We start from the raw sequence: 17145 nt of genomic DNA on the forward strand, positions 1-17145 counted from the left end.
ATAGTCACAGACATGCAGACAAGCTCACTGTTGCTAGAGGGAAGAGAAGGGTGGGAAGGTAGCAGTTTGGGGTTAGCACACACACACTGCTCCACGTGAAACGTGAACTGTGAGGACCTGCTGTGCAGCACAGGGAGCTGCGCCCAGGATTGTGAGAGCCCGAAGACAAACAGATGGATGGATGTGTGCAACGGAATCACCGTGCTGAACCCCTGACGCTGACAGAGCAGTGCAGAGCAACTGTCGTTGCTGCCCCGGTGCTCAGTCGTGTCCGACTCTGCGACGCTCTGGGCTGCAGCACACCAGGCCGCCCTGTCCTTCACTGTCTCCCGGAGCTTGCTCAAACTCTCATGTCCATCGAGTCGGTGATGCCATCCACCCATCTCCTCCTGCCTTCAGTCTTTCCCAGCGCCAGGGTCTTTTCTAATGAGTCGACTAAAGTATTGGGGCTTCAGCGTCAGTCTTTCCAATGAACACCCAGGACTGATCTCCTTTAGGATGGACTGGTTGGGTCTCCTTGCAGTCCAAGGGACTCTCAAGAGTCTTCTCCAACACCACAGTTCTAAAGCATCAATTCTTTGGTGCTCAGCCTTCTTTATGGTCCAACTCTCACATCCATACATGACCACTGGAAAATCAACTGTACTTCAATTTAAAAGATAAAATATTTTTAAAAAGTTTTTGTTTTGCAATGGAATCTACTCCTGGTGAAGATGCTGTGGAGACTTTCAAAGTGACAAGAAAGTATTTAGATTATTACATAAATTTAGTTGATAAAGCAGTGGCCGGATTTGAGAGGATTGAGTCCAGTTTTGAAAGAAGTTCTACTGTGGGTAAAATGCTGTCAAACAGCATGACAGGCTATGGAGAAGGTTTTCATGAAAGGAAGAGTCAATCAGTGAGGCAAACTTTGTTGTCTCATTTTAAGAAATTGCCACCGCTCTCAGCAGCCACCACTCTGCTCAGTCAGCAGCCATGATCATGGAGGCAAGACCCTCCACCAGCAAAAAGATTACACCTTGCTGAAGGCTTAGCTGATGGTTACCATTTTTAACAATAAAATATTTTTAGTTGAAGTACATCCTTTGTTTTTTAAAGGATACAGTGCTTTCGCACACATTCAGCTACAGTATATTGTAAACATAGTTTGCACAGGTACCGGGCATGTGACTGAGTTTATTGCAACTTTCACTTTATTGTGGTGAGCTGGAACCCACCTCACCATCTCTGAGGTCTGCTTCTGTTACAGCGACAATTGAAATAGTTAGGATATTATCAGCAATAACTGTATATGAAGATATAGATAAGACTCCTTGAAAAACAACTGTTACCACAACAGAGAATCTGGATAAGCCCAATTCCATTAAAGAAAAGGAAACCGTTACTTAAAAGTTTCCCATAGAGGACACTCTAAACCCAGGCGGCTCCACTGGGGAACTCTTCCAATTGCTTAAGGAGGAGATGACCCCCCGTCTTCCACAGATTCTCAGAACAGACAAGGAGAGAACGCTTTTCACCTTTCATGACTTTAATTCCCAGACTGGCCAGGTTGTTATAAGAAGGGAAAACTACAGACCAGTTTCTTCCGAGAACAAGGATGGGGAAATCCTGAAGTAAATAATGCTGAATCTGTATAAAAAGTAAGTCTGTATATGATGATGCATCATGGCCAAGCTGAGCTTATCCCAAGGACTCATGTTGTTTTATCAGTTGAAAACCGTTCAGCAAAATTCACCACATTAACAGAAAAAAGAAGGAAACGATCATCTCGGTACATGGGGAGAAAAGCGAATGATAAACTTCACACTCTAGTGACTAAAAGCCAGAAGGAACAGCACACACCCCACCTGCTTCCAGGGAGGGAGGCACTGCCTGCACTTGGGGACCCAGCTCTGGTGTCTCGGCCGGAAGCCGGCTCTGAAGGCGGGAGCCGGGCGGCGAGTCACACCGCTCTTCACCTGCTCTGCAGCTTCGCACCGGAGCACGAGGCCAGAAAAGAGCGCGTGAGGGTGGGAGAGGGGAGGGACATTCTCGTGCTCCAGTTAGGGGCGGCTCTGCACGGTGGCGGGTCTACAGGTCGAGTCTTGGCGCCTGTCATTCTCCGCAGCAGCCTTCTGGGGCCTGCCCCTGCCTGGCTCCGTCTTGGCGCGTGGGGAGCGCCTGCGTGTGCCAGGGCCTCACCTCCAGTGGCCTCTTCTCCCCACAGGTCGTATCTGACGCCCGTCCGGGACGAGGAAGCAGAGTCCTTACGGAAGGCGCGCTCCAGACAGGCGCGGCAGACTCGAAGGTCTACCCAGGTGAGTGTGGCCTCTGTGTTTTGAATCCTTTTGTCTGTCTGCCGTCCCACTGGAAGTGCAGTTAAAAAACGATAAACCGGGTGCCTTCTTGCAGCCGCTGCAGCGAGAACGTTCACGTTAAACCTCACGCTGCCAGAATCAGATGAGCTCATAGCCACACATGCGTGCTCTCGCTTCTGTTCTTCCAGGCGCAGAGCGGGCCTCTCCTCTTTCCTCCCTCAGCCTAATGATTTCCCTTGTGTTGCCGCCCCTGCTTCACTCCTGCAGGAGAAGCTCAGTGCTCTCCACAGTCACCCGGGGCCTGCGTGCTGCTCCTGGGTGTGCACTCAGTAGAGAAAGGCAGGCGTCCCCAGAAAAGCTCCTGCACAGAGGTTTGTAACAGCATTATTCACGGGAGCCAGAAACCCCCTTCAGTGTCACCTCTGGCCAGACTTTACTTGCTGCGTAGACCCACCTTCCGTGTGGAGCGTGCACGTTGGCTATGGGGCTGAGCCTGGACCCTTCGGAGCAGCACGGTCAGCACTTGCAGCCAGGGCGCCCAGCGGTCCCCAGCAGGTGTGTGTAGTGGGCCCAAGCTGGGCTGTTGCACAGACTGAACAAATTAAGCCAAACTTGAAAAACTGCACAAGTTTCTGTTGATTAATGAATGGATGAACAAAATGTTCCATATTCAATGAGTATTGTTTGGCAGTAAAAAGAAATGAAGTCCTAAAACATGCACACGCTACAGTGCAGATGAACCCTAAGAAAAAGTTACGCTGGATGAAGGACACGGGCGTGATTCCATCTGTATGAACGTGTCCAGAGCCGGCAGGGAAAGGAAAGTAGATGAGTGTGTGCTGAGGGCTGCGGATGGGGGGACGAGAAGCGACCCCGAGGGCGGGGGGTGTCCCTGGCACCAGGTGTGGATGCCGCGCAGCCCCGAGAACGTGCTCAGAGACAGCGTGTGTGCCGCCAGCGTGTGGCTTATGTTTCACTGGTGATGTTACAAAAGGAAAGAGCCCTGAGGGAGGCATTGCGGTGAGGAATAGCTCACAAAGGTCGCCGAGACCTGGTGGGACGTCTCAGAAGCCAGGAGGCGCGTGGGCAGCTGTCCCTTGGCCGAGCTGGGCCGTGGGTGTGTGGCAGCGACAGGGACAGGGGCTGTGTGTTGGGTGTCAGTGAGGCAGAGCAGGGTGAGCCTGGCCGGCAGAGGGTGACGAGTCCACAGGAGATGGTCCGGAGGGGTGGGAAGGCCATTTCCAGGGGGCAGGGCAGCCCGCAGTTTCAGATGCTAAAGACGCCCAGCAGGAAGGCTAAGGATTGACGGACCCCCCGGGGCCAGGCAGGCGCCCTCCTGAGCTGGCCTTGTCACAGCTGTGACTGCTTGTGCTCAACACTGGTTCGTTTCCCCAGAGGACATGACCCCAAGAGGACCAGGCAGGCTGTCATTTGTTTGTTTGGGTTTATTGTGGAAGAACATATGTAACGTGCAGCTTAATAATTTGGCCATTTTTAAGCAAACATTTGTTCATTGAGTAAAGACAGTCACATTTTTTTTTGCAGCCATCCATCTCCGGAACGGCTTTCCTCTTCCAAACTGAAACTCTCAACCCCCTGAACACTCCTTTGTTCCCCCAGCTGCCAGCAACCCCCGCTGTGCGGCTTCTCTCTGTGCCCTTGGCTCTAGGTGACCCGTGTGAGTGGAGTCGCAGCTCCGGTCCTTCGGTGACAGCTCGTCTCACTCACGGCCTGTCCCTTGTGTAGCTCACATCAGAACCTGCTTCCCTCGTTCAGCTGAACAGTATTTCTTTGTGTGTCCACCCTGCATTGTGTTCGTCTGTCACCCCTGGATGGACACTTGGGTTGCTCCCACCGTTTGGCTGCCATGAACAGTGTTGCTGTTAACATGGACGTGCAAATAACTCTTCAGTCCTTGCTTTTACATCTTTAGATACAAACCCAGAAGCAGAATAGGCTGGATTATACGTTTCCATCTTGTCGTTGTGTGACGCTGTGGACCGTAGCCCACCAGGCTCCTCTGCCCCTGGGATTCTCCAGGCGAGAACACCGGGGTGGGTTGCCATTGCCTTCTCCTTGTTTCTGTCTGTCTTCTCGTTAATTTCACATCCTGTGCCTTTACCGAATCCATGGGCTCTAGGGCTTTTGGGCGGCATCGCTCAGAGTTTCCCTGCACAGGGCCGTGTTATCTACACATAGTGGCGGCTTTACTTACTCTTTCCCAGGGTGGAGTCCTTTGTTTCTTTCTCTTGTCTGCTTCTGGTAGCTAGGACTTCCAGTATGGTGTTGAATAGAAGTGGCAAGAGTGGGCACCCTGCCTTGTTCCTGATGGTAGACGAAGTGCTTGCAGAACCCCACCGTTGAGCATGGTGTTGGCGTGAGGCTTCTCATGTATAGCCTTCGTTATGTTGAGGTGTGAGTTCTCTATCCCCACTCTCTGGAGAATTGTTTTCATATCGTAAATGGATGCTGAATTTTGTCGAAAGCTTTTTGTGCCTCTGCAGACACCCACTGCAGTGTTCTTGCCTGGAGAATCCCAGGGACAGGGGAGCCTGGTGGGCTCCCGTCTGTGGGGTCACACAGGGTCGGGCACGACTGAAGCGACTCGGCAGCAGCAGCAGCAGCAGCGGAGACGATGGTGTGGACTTTACTCTTGAGTTTGTTGGTGTGCTGTCTGTCGCACTGACCGATGTGTAGATGCTGAGTCGCCCTTACACGCCCGGGGTGGTCGTGGCATTATCGGTCGTTGTCGTTCGGTCTGAAAGTCCCGATCTTCGTGGCCCCCTGGACTGCAGCTCCGCCTGGCTCCTCTGTCCTCCGCTGTCTCTGGCGTTTGCTCAAATTCATGTGCGTTCAGTCGGTGATTCTGTCTCACCATCTCATCTCCTTTAGGATGGACTGGCTGGACCTCCTTGCAGTCCAAGGGACTCTCGAGAGTCTTCTCCAGCACCACAGTTCAAAAGCATCAGTTCTTTGGCGCTCAGCCTTCTTTATGGTCCAACTCTCTCACGACTACTAGAGGAACCGGAGCTTTGACTGTGGACCTTTGTTGGCAAGCCGATATCTCTGCTTCTTTTAATACGCTGACTAGGTTTGTCGTAACTTTCCTTCCGAGGATCTAGTGTCTGAATTTCATGGCTGCAGTCACTGCATTCTACAGTGATTTTGGAGCCCATGAAGTACAATCTGACACTGTTTCTGCTTTCTCCCCTTCTGTTTGCCATGAAATGATGGAACCAGATGCCCTCATCCTAGTTTATTGAATGTCGAATTTTAAGCCAGCTTTTTCACTCTCTTCTTTCACCTTCGTCAAGAGGCTCTTTGGTTGCTCCTCACTTTCTGCCATTAAAATGGTGTCATCTGCATATCTGAGGTTATTGATATTCCTCCCAGCAATCTTGATTCCAGCTTGCGCTTCCTCCAGCCCAGCGTTTCTCATGATGTACTCAGCATGTAAGTTAAATAAGCAGGGTGACAATGTACAGCCTTGACGGACTCCTTTCCCAGTTTGGAACCAGCCAGCTGTTCATCTCTAGTTCTGTTGCTTCTTGACCTGCATATGGATTTCTCAGGAGGCAGGTCAGGTGGTCTGGAATGCTCATCTCTTAAAGAGTTTTCCATAGTTTGTTGTGATCCACACAGTCAAAGGCTTTGGTGTAGTCAATGAAGGAGAAGTAGATGTTTTTCTGAAATTCCCTTGATTTCTCTGTGATCCAGCAGATGTTGGCAGTTTGATCTCCGGTTCCTCTGTCTTTTCTAAACCCAGCTTGTACCTCTGGAAATTCTCTGTTCATGTACTGTTGAAGCCTAGCTTGTAGGATTTTGAGTATTATCTTGCTAGCATGTGAAATGAATGCAATTGTGCGGTAGTTTGAACATTCTTTGGCCTTGCCTTTCTTTGGGATTGGAATGAAAACTGACCTTTTCCAGTCCTGTGGCCACTGGTGAGTTTTCCATATTTGCTGGCATATTGAGTGCAGCACTTTAATAGCATTGTCTTTTAGGACTTGAAATAGCTCAGTTGGAATCTCGTCACCTCCACTAGCTTTGTTCGTAGTGATGCTTCCTAAGGCCCGCTTGACTTCACAGTCCAGGATGTCTGACTCTAGGCAAGTGACCACACCATCGTGGTTATCTGGGTCATTGAGACATTTCTTGTATAGCTTTTCAGAGTCACTTCTTGCCACCTCTTCTTAATCTCTACTTCTTCTGTCAGGGCCTCCCATTTCTGTCCTTTACTGAGCCTGTCCTTGTGTGAAATGGTCCCGTGACATCTCCAGCTTTTCTGAAGAGGTCTCTAGTCTTTCCCATTTTGTTGTTTTCTTCTGTCTCTTTGCACTGTTCATTTAAAGGGCTTTCGTATCTCTCCTTGCTCTTCTCTGGGACTCTGCATTCAGCTGGGGCTGTCTTTCCCTTTCTCCCTTGCTTTCCACTTCTCGGGTATTTGTAAGCCTCCTGAGACAACCGCATTGCCTTCTTGTGTTTCTTTTCCTTTGGGTAGGTTTTGGTCACTGCTTCCTGTACAGTCTTGCAAACCTCCATCCGCAGTCCCTCAGGCACCCTCTCAGGTCTGGTCCCTTGAACCTGTGTAATTGTAAGCAGCCCGCCCCTTTGTTCTTCTCAGAGCTGTTGGTAGTGCCCTCTGCTCTTGCCTGGTAGCACGCCGGACACTTCCGACCTGGCGGCTCATCTTCCAGAATCATTTTTTTTTGCCTTTTCATACTGTCGATGGGTTCTCCAGGCAAGAATACTGGAGTGGACTGCCATTTCCTTCTCCAGTGGACCACGTTTTGTCACTGAGACCCGTCTGTCTTGGAAGGCCTTGCAGGGCTTCATAGCTTCACTGAGTTGCACAAGCCCCTTCGCCACAACAAGCTGTGGTCCATGAAGAGGGGCGATGGTGTTGATCTTAATGCTTTGGGGTTTGTTTGCTCGTATTTCATTGATAGTTTTTGCATCTCTGTTCATCAGGGATTTCAGCCTGTAAGTTTGTTTTTGTGTATCGTGTCTGTCTGGTTTTGGTATTGAGGTGACGCTGGCCTCAGAGAATGAGTTCAGAAGCATTCCTTACTCTTCAGTTTTTTGGAAGCATTTCAGGCTAGGTGTCGAGATGTTTTGTAGAATTCACTTGTAAAACCATTTGATCTTGGACTTCTGTTTGTGGGGAGCTTTTATAATTATTACTGGTTCAGTTTCTTTACTGTTAATTGGTCAGTCCGTATTTTTTACCTTCCTGGTTTAGACTGTTGTTTCTAGACATGTGTCCGTTTTTCTGGGTGGCTCTTCTTACTGGCGTGTGACTGCTCACAGCGGCCTCTTGCCGTCTTTTGCATTTCTGTAACGTCGGTTGTGCAATCCATGGGTCGCTAAGAGTCGGACACGGCTTCACTTTCGCTTTTCACTCTCATGCATTGGAGAAGGAAATGGCAGCCCACTCCAGTGTTCTCACCTGGAGAATCCCAGGGACGGGGGAGCCTGGTGGGCTGCCGTCTATGGGGTTGCACAGAGTCGGACACGACTGAAGCGACTTAGCAGCAGCAGCAGTGTCGGTTGTAACTTCTTTTCTGACTATTGATTTGAGTGCTCTCTTTTTTTTGGATGAGTCTGGCTAAAGTTTTGTCAATTTTTTTTATCTTTTCAAAGAACTAGGTTTGAACATTGATCTTTTCAGTTACTTTTAGCCCCTGTTTCATTCATCTCTACTGTGATCATTACGAGTCTTCTGCCGACTTTGTTGTTGTTGTTGAGTCACTAAGTCTCTCCGACTTTTTGCAGCCCCACGAGCAGGCTTCCCTGTCCTTCACTGTCTGCAGGAGTTTGCCCGGCTTCACGCCCATCGAGTCGGTGATGCCATCCAACCGTCTCATCCTCTGTTGCCTTCTTCTCCTGCCTTCAGGCTTTCCCAGCACCAGGGTCTTTTCCAATGAGTCTGCTCTTGGCATCAGGTGGCCACGGTATTGGAGCTCCGGCACCAGTCCTTCCAGTGAGCATTCAGGGCTGCCGTCCTTCAGGACTGACTGCTTTGATCTCCTTGCTCACTGTGGGTTTCGTTTATTCTTCTTTCTGACTCCTTCGTTAACGTCAGGTTGTGTGAGGTTTTCTGTGTGTCCTGAGGCAGGTCTGTTTTGCCACAGATACCCCTCTTAGACCTGCCTTTGCCGCGTCCCGAAGGTCTCGGAAGGCTGTGTTCTCATCTCTTCTGGCTCCAGGTGTGCTGTGAGCTCCTCTCTGATCTCCTCGGTGTTCCATCGGTCTAGTAGCATGTTGTTCAGCCCCCATGTGTTTGGGTTTTGCAGGGGGGTTTTTTTTGTAGTTGATTTCTAGTCTCATAGCCCTGTGGTTGTAATAGATGCTTGATGTGATTTCAGCTTTATTAAATTTACTGTGACTTGGGTTAAGTAGTACAGATCTACCCTGGAGAATGTGCATTTGGAAAGAATGTGTCTTCTGCCGCTTCTGAATGGAGCGCGTTCACCTGGCCTGCTGTGGCCGTCGGCGCCCCGTCCTGCTGCTCCTAGGGCTCCGGTCCCTCCTGCTGCTGTGACCACCCCCTTTCTGTCCACTGTTTTCCTCACTCCCTGGGGTGTTCCTGTGTTGGGTGCGTGACAGTTATCATTGTTACGTCTCCTGTTTGGATTCACCCCTTGGTCATTATGTCCTTTCCCTTTTTGTCTCTTGTAACACTGTTTTACAGTACGTTTTTCTGCATCTGTCAGTTTCCTGGTTTGTAATCACCGTGGGGTTTCTATATAGCAGTACATACACATATATGCGTGGTGATCTCTTTAATTTCAAAACAGATTTTAGTAACCCTGCGTTTTTCATCTTTTCCCCTCCAAGATTACTGGTTTTGACATCGTATTTTATATCCTTTCATTTTGTGTATCCCTTACCTGCTTATTGTGGATATAGTTGATTTTACTAGTTTGTCTTTTGACCTGTCTACAGGGATCAAACCCAGGTCTCCCAGATTGCAGGTGGATTCTTTACCATCTGCGCTGCCAGGGAAGCCCACTAGCTTTGTACTTGGTTGATTTACTGAAACTTCCTTTACTGTGTACTTGCCTTTCCAGTGAGACTTTTCCTTTTGTAATTTCCATGCTTCTAGTTGTGACCTTTTTCCTTACTTTTGCTTAAAGAAATCCCTTTAACATTTCTTGTAAAGCTGGTTTTGTGGTGCTGAACTCTTTTAGCTTTTGCTCGTGTATGAAACTTTTGCTTTCTTCATCCAATCCAAATGAGAGCCTTGCCGGGGAGGGTATTCTTGACTGTAGGCCTTTCCTTTTCATCACTTTAAATATATTGTGCCACTTCCTTCTGTCCTGCAGAGTTTCTGCTGAAAAGTCACCTGATAACTATATCGGAGCTCCCTTGTTTATAGCTTGTTGCTTTTCCGTTGGTGCTTTTCGTATTCTCTCTTCATCTCTAACTTTTGCCGATTTAATTCTGAGGTGTCTTGGTATCACCCTCCTTGGGTTATTCTTGATGGGGACCCAGTGTTTCCTGGACCTGGCTGTGTGTTTCCCTTCCTGGGTTGGGGCGTTTCCAGCTGCTCTGTCTTCAACTACGTCCTGTGGCCCCTGTCTCTCCCTCCCTCTGGGACTGCTGCAGTGTGAGTGTTGGTGCGTTGGGCGCTGTCTCGAGGTCCCATAAACCTGCCCCCGTGTGTCTCTGGGTGCTTTTCCCTGTTCTGTTTGGTGCAGAGACCCCCACCCTGTCTTTCCCTCCCCGTCCATCCTCTGTGTCATTCAGTCCCCTCTTGGCTCCGTCTGGTGCGTTTCCATTTTAATCGTGGTTTCATCTTTGGTCGCTCTTTGTGTTTTCTGACTCTTTGTTGAAACCTTCTCACTCTCTTTGGAGTTCTTTGATCATCTCTACAATTATCACCTTGATCTTTTTCTTAGGTAGATTGCCTGTTTCTGCTTCACCTAGTTGTCTTTTGGAGTTTTATCTTGTTCCTTCATTTAGAACATGTTCTGTTGCCTCACTTTGCCTAACTTGCTGTTTTTATTTCTGCGTATCTAGCACGTTGATTCTGTTTTCCTGATCTTGGAGAAGTGGCCTTTTGTAGGAAGTGTCTTGTGCATGCCAGCGGTACACCCCACCATGCTCAGCAGAGCTCCATGCTCTAGGGGAGCCCCCGTGTGGGCTGTGGGGGACCCCGGGGCTGCTGCTGGCTCACTGGTGAGGGAGTCAGTGCAGGAAATCCCGGGGCTGGTGCCGGCCTGCAGGTGGTGGACCGGGTCAGCCACGGCAGGCAGTGGCCTGCGGTTGGCCTGGGGCTGGTGTCCACCCATTGGTGTTTGAGGCTGGTCTCAAGGCTGGCGCAGGCTGCTCGTGGGCAGGGCTGGGCCCCAGGCATGTCTGGGTCTGGAGTCTGCCCGCTGGTGGGTGGACTTGGGTCCCAGGGTCCGCGGGCGCAGGTCCCTGCGTCCCCATCCAGCACCTGTGCTGGTGTGAGGGGCTGGGTGTCCAGGGGCCGCCTTGGGCTCGAGGACTCATTAGACAGACAGCCTGTCTGCTGTGGAGGGAGGCGGGCGCACGTCCCTGCCTGCTTGGTTGCTGGGCCTGAGGCTGCCCACCCTGTGTGTGTTGCTGGGGCCAGGTGCTGCAGGTACTGGGCCAGAGGGAGGGTCCCACCATGGCACTGGCCTGCAGCGGTGTCCTTGGGGCGGGACCAGCTCCCGGCGTGGCTGCCACCAGTGTCGTCCCCAGTGTCACGGCCTGCCTCTCAGGGAGACTCCAGTCTTCTGGTGGGTCTGATCTGGCTCTTTTGAAGTTCCTGCTTCCACCCTGGGTTGTGGGGTATGTGAAGCTCTGTGTGTGCCTGCAGGAGCGGAGTCTCTGCTCCCCGCAGCCCTTGGGGACCCCCCGAGGAAGCCCTGCTGGCCTTGAAGCCTGGCATTCTGGGGGCTCGCCTTCCCCAGCACAGGACCCCCAGTTGGGGCGCCCCTCAGCCCCCTCGCTTCCTGGAGGCGACCTCTGTAGTTAGGAGGCGACTCCTCCTGCCGTCCTGCAGTGGCCCCTTCTCTCTCTTCTTAGCTGTGGCAGACCCTTTCTGGCCACTGCCATCGCAGTGGTCATTCTGGTGAGCCCTGGAGGGCTGTGCTCGGGTCTTCCTGCTCCACCGTCCTGGCCGTCCCCTCGCGGTCAGCTCTCTGTGTGTCTGTGTGGATGCAGTTTGGGGTTTGGTGGTTGTCCTAGCCTGACTGACGTTTCACCGTGTTGAGCTTGGCTCTTTCTGTGCGTCAGCTCCGGTTTTCCTGGGGTCTGCAGGGCAAGCTCAGCTGGTGCGCACATGCTCTTTGAGTCGGGGGGGCCCCGAGGAGCTGTGAGTGCATGGGTGTGGAAGCGGCAGGGGGTGCTCGTGGGGCTCGAGCAGGCTGCACTTGCGGTGTGCCTGGGCCCAGGGCCTCTGCACACCCAGGCGTTTGTGTTCAGTGTATATTAGCTGCAGGCGGCCTCACACCTGTTGGGAGCTGTTTGGAACTTGGTACCATTAGACCTTTGAGGAGCTTCCCTGCTCGTTTATAGGGAGGTGTCCATGGTTAGGGGGCAATCTCTCTGACCGTCTGATGTCTTCCCAGGGCGTCACCCTCACGGACCTTCAGGAAGCGGAGAGGACGTTCAGCCGGGCGAGGGTAGAGCGTCAGGCCCAGGAGCAGCCCAGCCTGAAGCTCGTGGGCCCTGGAGCGCTCGAGGGCAGCCCCCGGAAGCACGAGCCCCTGGCAGCCCCTGCCCAGGAAGCTGGGCAGAGCCGCCAGCCCTGGGGCCGGAGCCCGGAAGGAGAGGTGAGCGCCGGCGTGGAGAGCAGGGTCTGGGGGGGTGGCCGGGGGGGCTCTTGCTCACAGGGAGTCAGCGTTTGCTGCTCTGCAGTGGACACCTCCCAGGAAGCCTGTTTACGTCCATCTGTGGTTGGCGGGCCTGTGTAACTGAAAGAATTCAGAGGATGTTGTCCTTAAGTGATCCGTTGTTTCCTCTGGGAGTTAACTAATGTGCTTTTTTCCAGTTTTATTGAGACACAATGGACAGGTTAGGCTGCAGCATGCTTCGATGTGCGTGTGTCCTGTGAAATGATTACCACCATAAGCTTGGTTAATGAATGTGATGTCTTTCAGTTCTGAAAAGAAAGGTCTCGATATAATAAAATGCAGGTAGAAATATAAGCATTTATTGTTTATGCCCGGCACTGCTTTAGCTGTTTCACATGTATGAAACTGTTCAGTCCTCAGCACAGCTCTGTGAGGTAAATACCAGTCCTTCTTACACTGAGGCTGTAGGGTACACGTACAGCACCTTGCTTGGCATTTCCGCAAATCAGGAGAGCCCCAGGGTTCCCTGGCAGCCCAGCAGGTAGGAGGCTGCGCTGTCCCTGCGGGGCCCGGCTTCAGCCCTGGCTGGGGGCTGCGATCCCACAGCCGCAAGGCTCGGCCACACACCAGTGAGGGATTTGGAAGAGGTGGTGGGGCACTGAGCTGTGTTCCGCCCCCTCCCTGCGCGCTCCCGCGGCCCCACCTCCTGCGCTGCGGGTGGACGTCCTGCCCTGCGCGTCACCCCTTCAGTGCAAGCTCAGTCAGAGCTGTGTGGGGCCCTGTTCAGGGTGAGCATGCTCCTGGTTCACCGAAGACTTCCCGCGATGCCTTCTCTCTCGGGGTGACTGAATGCCGTTCCTTTTCACGCCCAGAAACGCCCCGGTGGGGATGATAACGTTTATGGTGACCACGGTTGCAGGAAAAGAAGTCTCCCTGCTCTTTCTTTAGGTAACCAGGGTTCTGGTGTTCATTCTTTTTGTTTTATCAGCCACTGTTTTTTGAACACTTACTACATACAAGGTTCAGTTCTAAGCTTATAGCATACGGTATCTCATCCAGGCCTCCCAAGCCTCTCTGAGGAGAAGTTTGTTTTCTGTTTTACGAAGGAGGAAGTGGAGACTCAGAACTCGAGTCACCTACTTAGGTCATGCCGCTCGTTTGTGCCGAAGCTAGAATTTGAGGCACGTCCTATCAGACTCCCAAGCAGACTGTATTTTATTGCTTCTGTCTCTATAACTTATAAACAAAGAGTCAGACAACCTCTGTGTGTGGTGAGAATGTCTTTATCTCTGCATCTTCACCAAACCACTTCAGCAAATAAATGTTAAGGTTTATTGTCAAGCTCTGTCCTAACTCTCAAGGAAAAAAAAGTTCACGGTGGAAAAGGGGACTTGTTTTTTTACTTTTGTTTTGGGGGTGGCATGCACATGCAGGATCTTAGTTCCCCAACCAGAGATCACACCCGCATCAGCCCTTGCAGTGGAAGTGCAGTTTTAACGCTGGACCGCCGGGGGAGCCCCAGAAAGTGGGAGCTTTTTAAGTGTCAGCAAGCCTAGTTATGTCAAGTTGATAGAAGGCTCAGAAATTGGCAGAAGGTCAGATTTGATCTGTTTTCAGACGACTCTTACATTGTTCTTTCCTATTCCTGAGCTCATTTTCCCACATACACCCTGCCTTTCAGAGCCCCAACTTTGAAAGGCCAGCATCCTTCCTGTTTGCTTTGTAGAATCAAAAGAGTGTGTTAGCAAGTTGGTGCTCCCGAGTGCCCTTCCATCAGTTTAGGAGGAACTCTTCCGGGCTGCTGTCACCCTGGCAGTGTCGTCAGAGTAGGAGTTCAGACCTGTTTCCTTTCTGGCTGGTTAACTGCTTATAAGCCTCTTGATGTAGAAAAGCCCACTAAACGTGCTGTCCCTACGCTTTCGTTGGACTTGACCTCTGACCTCTCATCCTGTGGGTTGTTCTAGCCTGTGTATCATCCCCTGCGGTGTCCAGCTCAGCCCGAGCAGCCCACAGCACCAGCATCCCCTTCTGCCCCGAGACCCTCACTCTACACCAGCTCCTATCTGCTCCGGACGGGTGGGTCCTCCGCCCCTGACTCACAGAGCTCAGAGCCCCCCACAGACACTTCGGGGACGCGGGACATGGACAAAAACGGTATGTCGGGCTTCGGAAAGCGCAGGCCCTCCAGTGCGCATGCCCCGGGCTCCTAAGATCCATGCCTTGTCTCCTCCCTGAGCAGAGGGCGAAGAAGCAGAGCCGGGTGACCAGCCCTCCAGCAGGCTGTCTGTCCGCGAGAGGAGGCGGCCCCGGGAGCGGCGGCGGGGCACAGGCATCAACTTCTGGACGAAGGACGTGAGTGGCCCGTCCGTGCCGGGTGTCGTGTGTTGAGCCTGCCGCCCGCCACACTGTGTGGGTACAAGAGGGTCCCACCCGGCGCCGCAAGCCCCGCGTGTCAGGACGTGTCATGAGAAAGACTGCAGGGGCGCGGGCTCGTCTGGGAGGCTCTGGCTTGGCACCCAGGGCAGGGCCAGGCGCGCGGGCAGGGGGCGAGAGCAGACAGACAGACAGAGCAAGCGCACAAACCGTGTAGATGGAGCCGCCCCCGGGGCCCCGAGGGCACGCGAGGAGTCAGCACCCCGGCATCCGGTGCGCGCAGGGTTGGCCGAGGACCCCAGGGCTCTCAGAGTGTCATCTGACTCAATTTTATCTTCCAAAGGAGGAAAAGGAGCAGGTGATGTAACACAGCTTGACTTTGGCTCCGAGTGAGGACAGGGCTCCTTGCTCTGCTCCCCGCTGGCCTCTGCCTGCTGGCTCAGCCCGCCCCTGGCATGTACAACCCGATGGGCTGGGGTCAGGTGCCCAGTGACCGTGACCCGTTTGGAACTAGATGGCCGCTTCAGTGAGGCGGGAAGAGAGGCGGCAGTGGTCGCTGTTAGAAGCGGTGGGTGTGAGCGGCCGGGTCGCTATGGGAGAGGACGGATCCACTGGCGGCAGAGCCGGAGGCGTTCGGTTTTCCTCTTCCCACCGGAGCGTTCTGCTCGGACTGCAGGGGGCTGCACTGCTGAGGCCATAGCGACAGCCCCTGTGGCCGCCAGCCCTCCCTTCCCAGGAGCGTGCTGACGGGGCTGACTGGTGCCGCCAGCGCTGTCTGCTGTGACCATTTGTTTTGCTTCCTCCTGCCTTTCCAGGAAGATGAAACAGAAGTCCCGGAAGAGGTGAAGAAAGCGTGGGTAAGTGACCCGCGGTGAGGCTGCCCCGTGGGGCTGCCCTGCCCGCGTCTGCCCACCTAACAGAGGAGCAGGCTGCATGCAGGCTTGGGTCTGGGGGTCCACGGACGCTGCCCTGGGGCCTTGCCACCTGCTCGCCCATGTCCCGTTTTCTTAGCTGGCATGCCGGGGCCCATGTTGCTCTCGAGGTTTCCTGCACCTCCGGCCAGGCTCTAACTTGGTTTCCGACTCTGTCTCTCTCTTGTGCCGTTGGAGTGTGTAAAGTCCTTTGAAATCGTGGGAAAACAAGTGCAGTAATGCTGTTTCTCAGGGATCAGCACCCGCTACATGCTGGCAGAGAGGAGCACAGAGTGTGGGGTGCAGACCGTCGGAAGTCGTCTGCACTTGACTCTGAAAGGAGGGTTAGCTCTTCTCCTGAGCAGCCTGCAGGCCTGGCGCCTGCTCCTGCTTGAGCAGGCAGCTCTCCCTAAGCCCCGGGCTCGCGTCGGCAGGCTCCGTGCTCCTGAGCAGCACCGTGCGTGTTTCCTTTTTCTTCCTTTGGGCTTTTTGTTTTCTTGGCCGTGCTGCGTGGTTCCCAGGGTTAGGGTTGGGGGGGTTTTCGCTGCCCGACCAGGGGTGGAACCCGGGCCACCACAGACACACCGAGTCCTGACTGCTGCACCACGGGGACGTCCTCCTGCCGTTTTTCCAGAAGGAAGGGATTTGTTTGGCTTTGACCAAATGAATTGAGAGAATATGTGCATTTCTATTGCAAATTACATAAATAGATGGCGTTTTTTCTACTCTGAGTTATGTGACAGTATGTTATCAGAATATATAATAACTCATCCTGAAAGTCAATAGCTTGTTCATTTTTAGCCTGAATTGGGGTTGAGACCCGGAACAGTCAGGAGTGGCCTCCAGAGGCGGTGCCGTTGGGCCCACTGAGGAGGGTGCAGCCCCCTCGTCGGGGGAGGACTGGGGGGCAGTGTGGGCACAGATGCCCGAGGAGGCCCCCAGGGCGAGGTGTGTGCACATGACCATGACCTCATTCCTAGGCATTGGCAGGGCTTCGGGAGACAGTAAACTGTGGCCAACATGCCTAACGGGAGAGCCCGAGTGTGACCGCAGGGCTCGGACGCGGCCAGCGTGTATGGTGGGGCATCGAGGCAGGCAGCCCCACACAGGAGCCCAGCGAGGAGGCCTGGGCTGTGTCCCTGTGGTGTCTGCGTTTCTGAGCTCCTTGGTGCCGGGACCCTGGGCAGGGACGCCGAGTGTGGTATTAGGAGGGCAGGGTGTGCAGTGACGCCAGCCCGGCCCTGCTGGGCTCCTCCCCGGCGCCTGTGCAGCCTGGCAGGTGTGATGCCAGCGTCCACACTGGCCCCTGGGGCAGTAGGCCCGGTCCCTGCAGACCCTGGGAGTCCATCCGGGGCCGTCAGAGGGTCAGGACCACCCTCATCCCCCCACTCTCCCCGGTTGGTCAGGCGGCAGCCGCGAGCCCCCCGGGGCACTGCCCTCAGCTCTGCAGCACGGACACTGCTGGAGCCGCGCGGCGTTCTTTCCTGGTTTGGGGGCAATAAGACTGTGTCTGGTGTTGAGGTCACGACAGCGCCCTCCTTCACCTTAGAGGATGCGTCCCTCACAGGGTGCAGTCTGGGTTTTACATTCTCTCTTCACCTGACTCTGACACCTGTTTTGTAAATCAGGATGTACTTAGCAGTTGGTGCGTGCACAGACCTGAAGTGTGCTGAGTCCTGATAGCGGTCATCAGGTTTGTGGCCTGCGCACAACACAGATCCCTTCTCTCCCTGGAAAGCTCCCCCATCCCGA

The 17145-nt window shown here is 53.3% G+C and overlaps 1 protein-coding gene across 8 annotated transcripts in view; it reads left to right on the top strand.

Annotated features, from left to right (window-relative positions):
* The window catches only part of PPP1R12B (protein phosphatase 1 regulatory subunit 12B), a 161610-nt gene that overhangs the window by 97578 nt on the left and 46887 nt on the right, over nucleotides 1-17145 (top strand). For all 8 annotated transcript variants that reach the window (XM_055418903.2, XM_055418906.2, XM_055418907.2 and 5 more), the window contains 5 exons: nucleotides 2207-2297; nucleotides 11885-12088; nucleotides 14074-14263; nucleotides 14349-14461; nucleotides 15298-15339. In XM_055418903.2, coding sequence (XP_055274878.1) covers nucleotides 2207-2297; nucleotides 11885-12088; nucleotides 14074-14263; nucleotides 14349-14461; nucleotides 15298-15339 — 640 coding nt within the window. The remainder of the gene's footprint in view (nucleotides 1-2206; nucleotides 2298-11884; nucleotides 12089-14073; nucleotides 14264-14348; nucleotides 14462-15297; nucleotides 15340-17145) is intronic.

Source organism: Moschus berezovskii, chromosome 17, assembly GCF_049115385.1.
Source record: "Moschus berezovskii isolate FMDL1 chromosome 17, NW_MosBer_1.0, whole genome shotgun sequence".
Lineage (NCBI taxonomy): Eukaryota > Metazoa > Chordata > Mammalia > Artiodactyla > Moschidae > Moschus > Moschus berezovskii.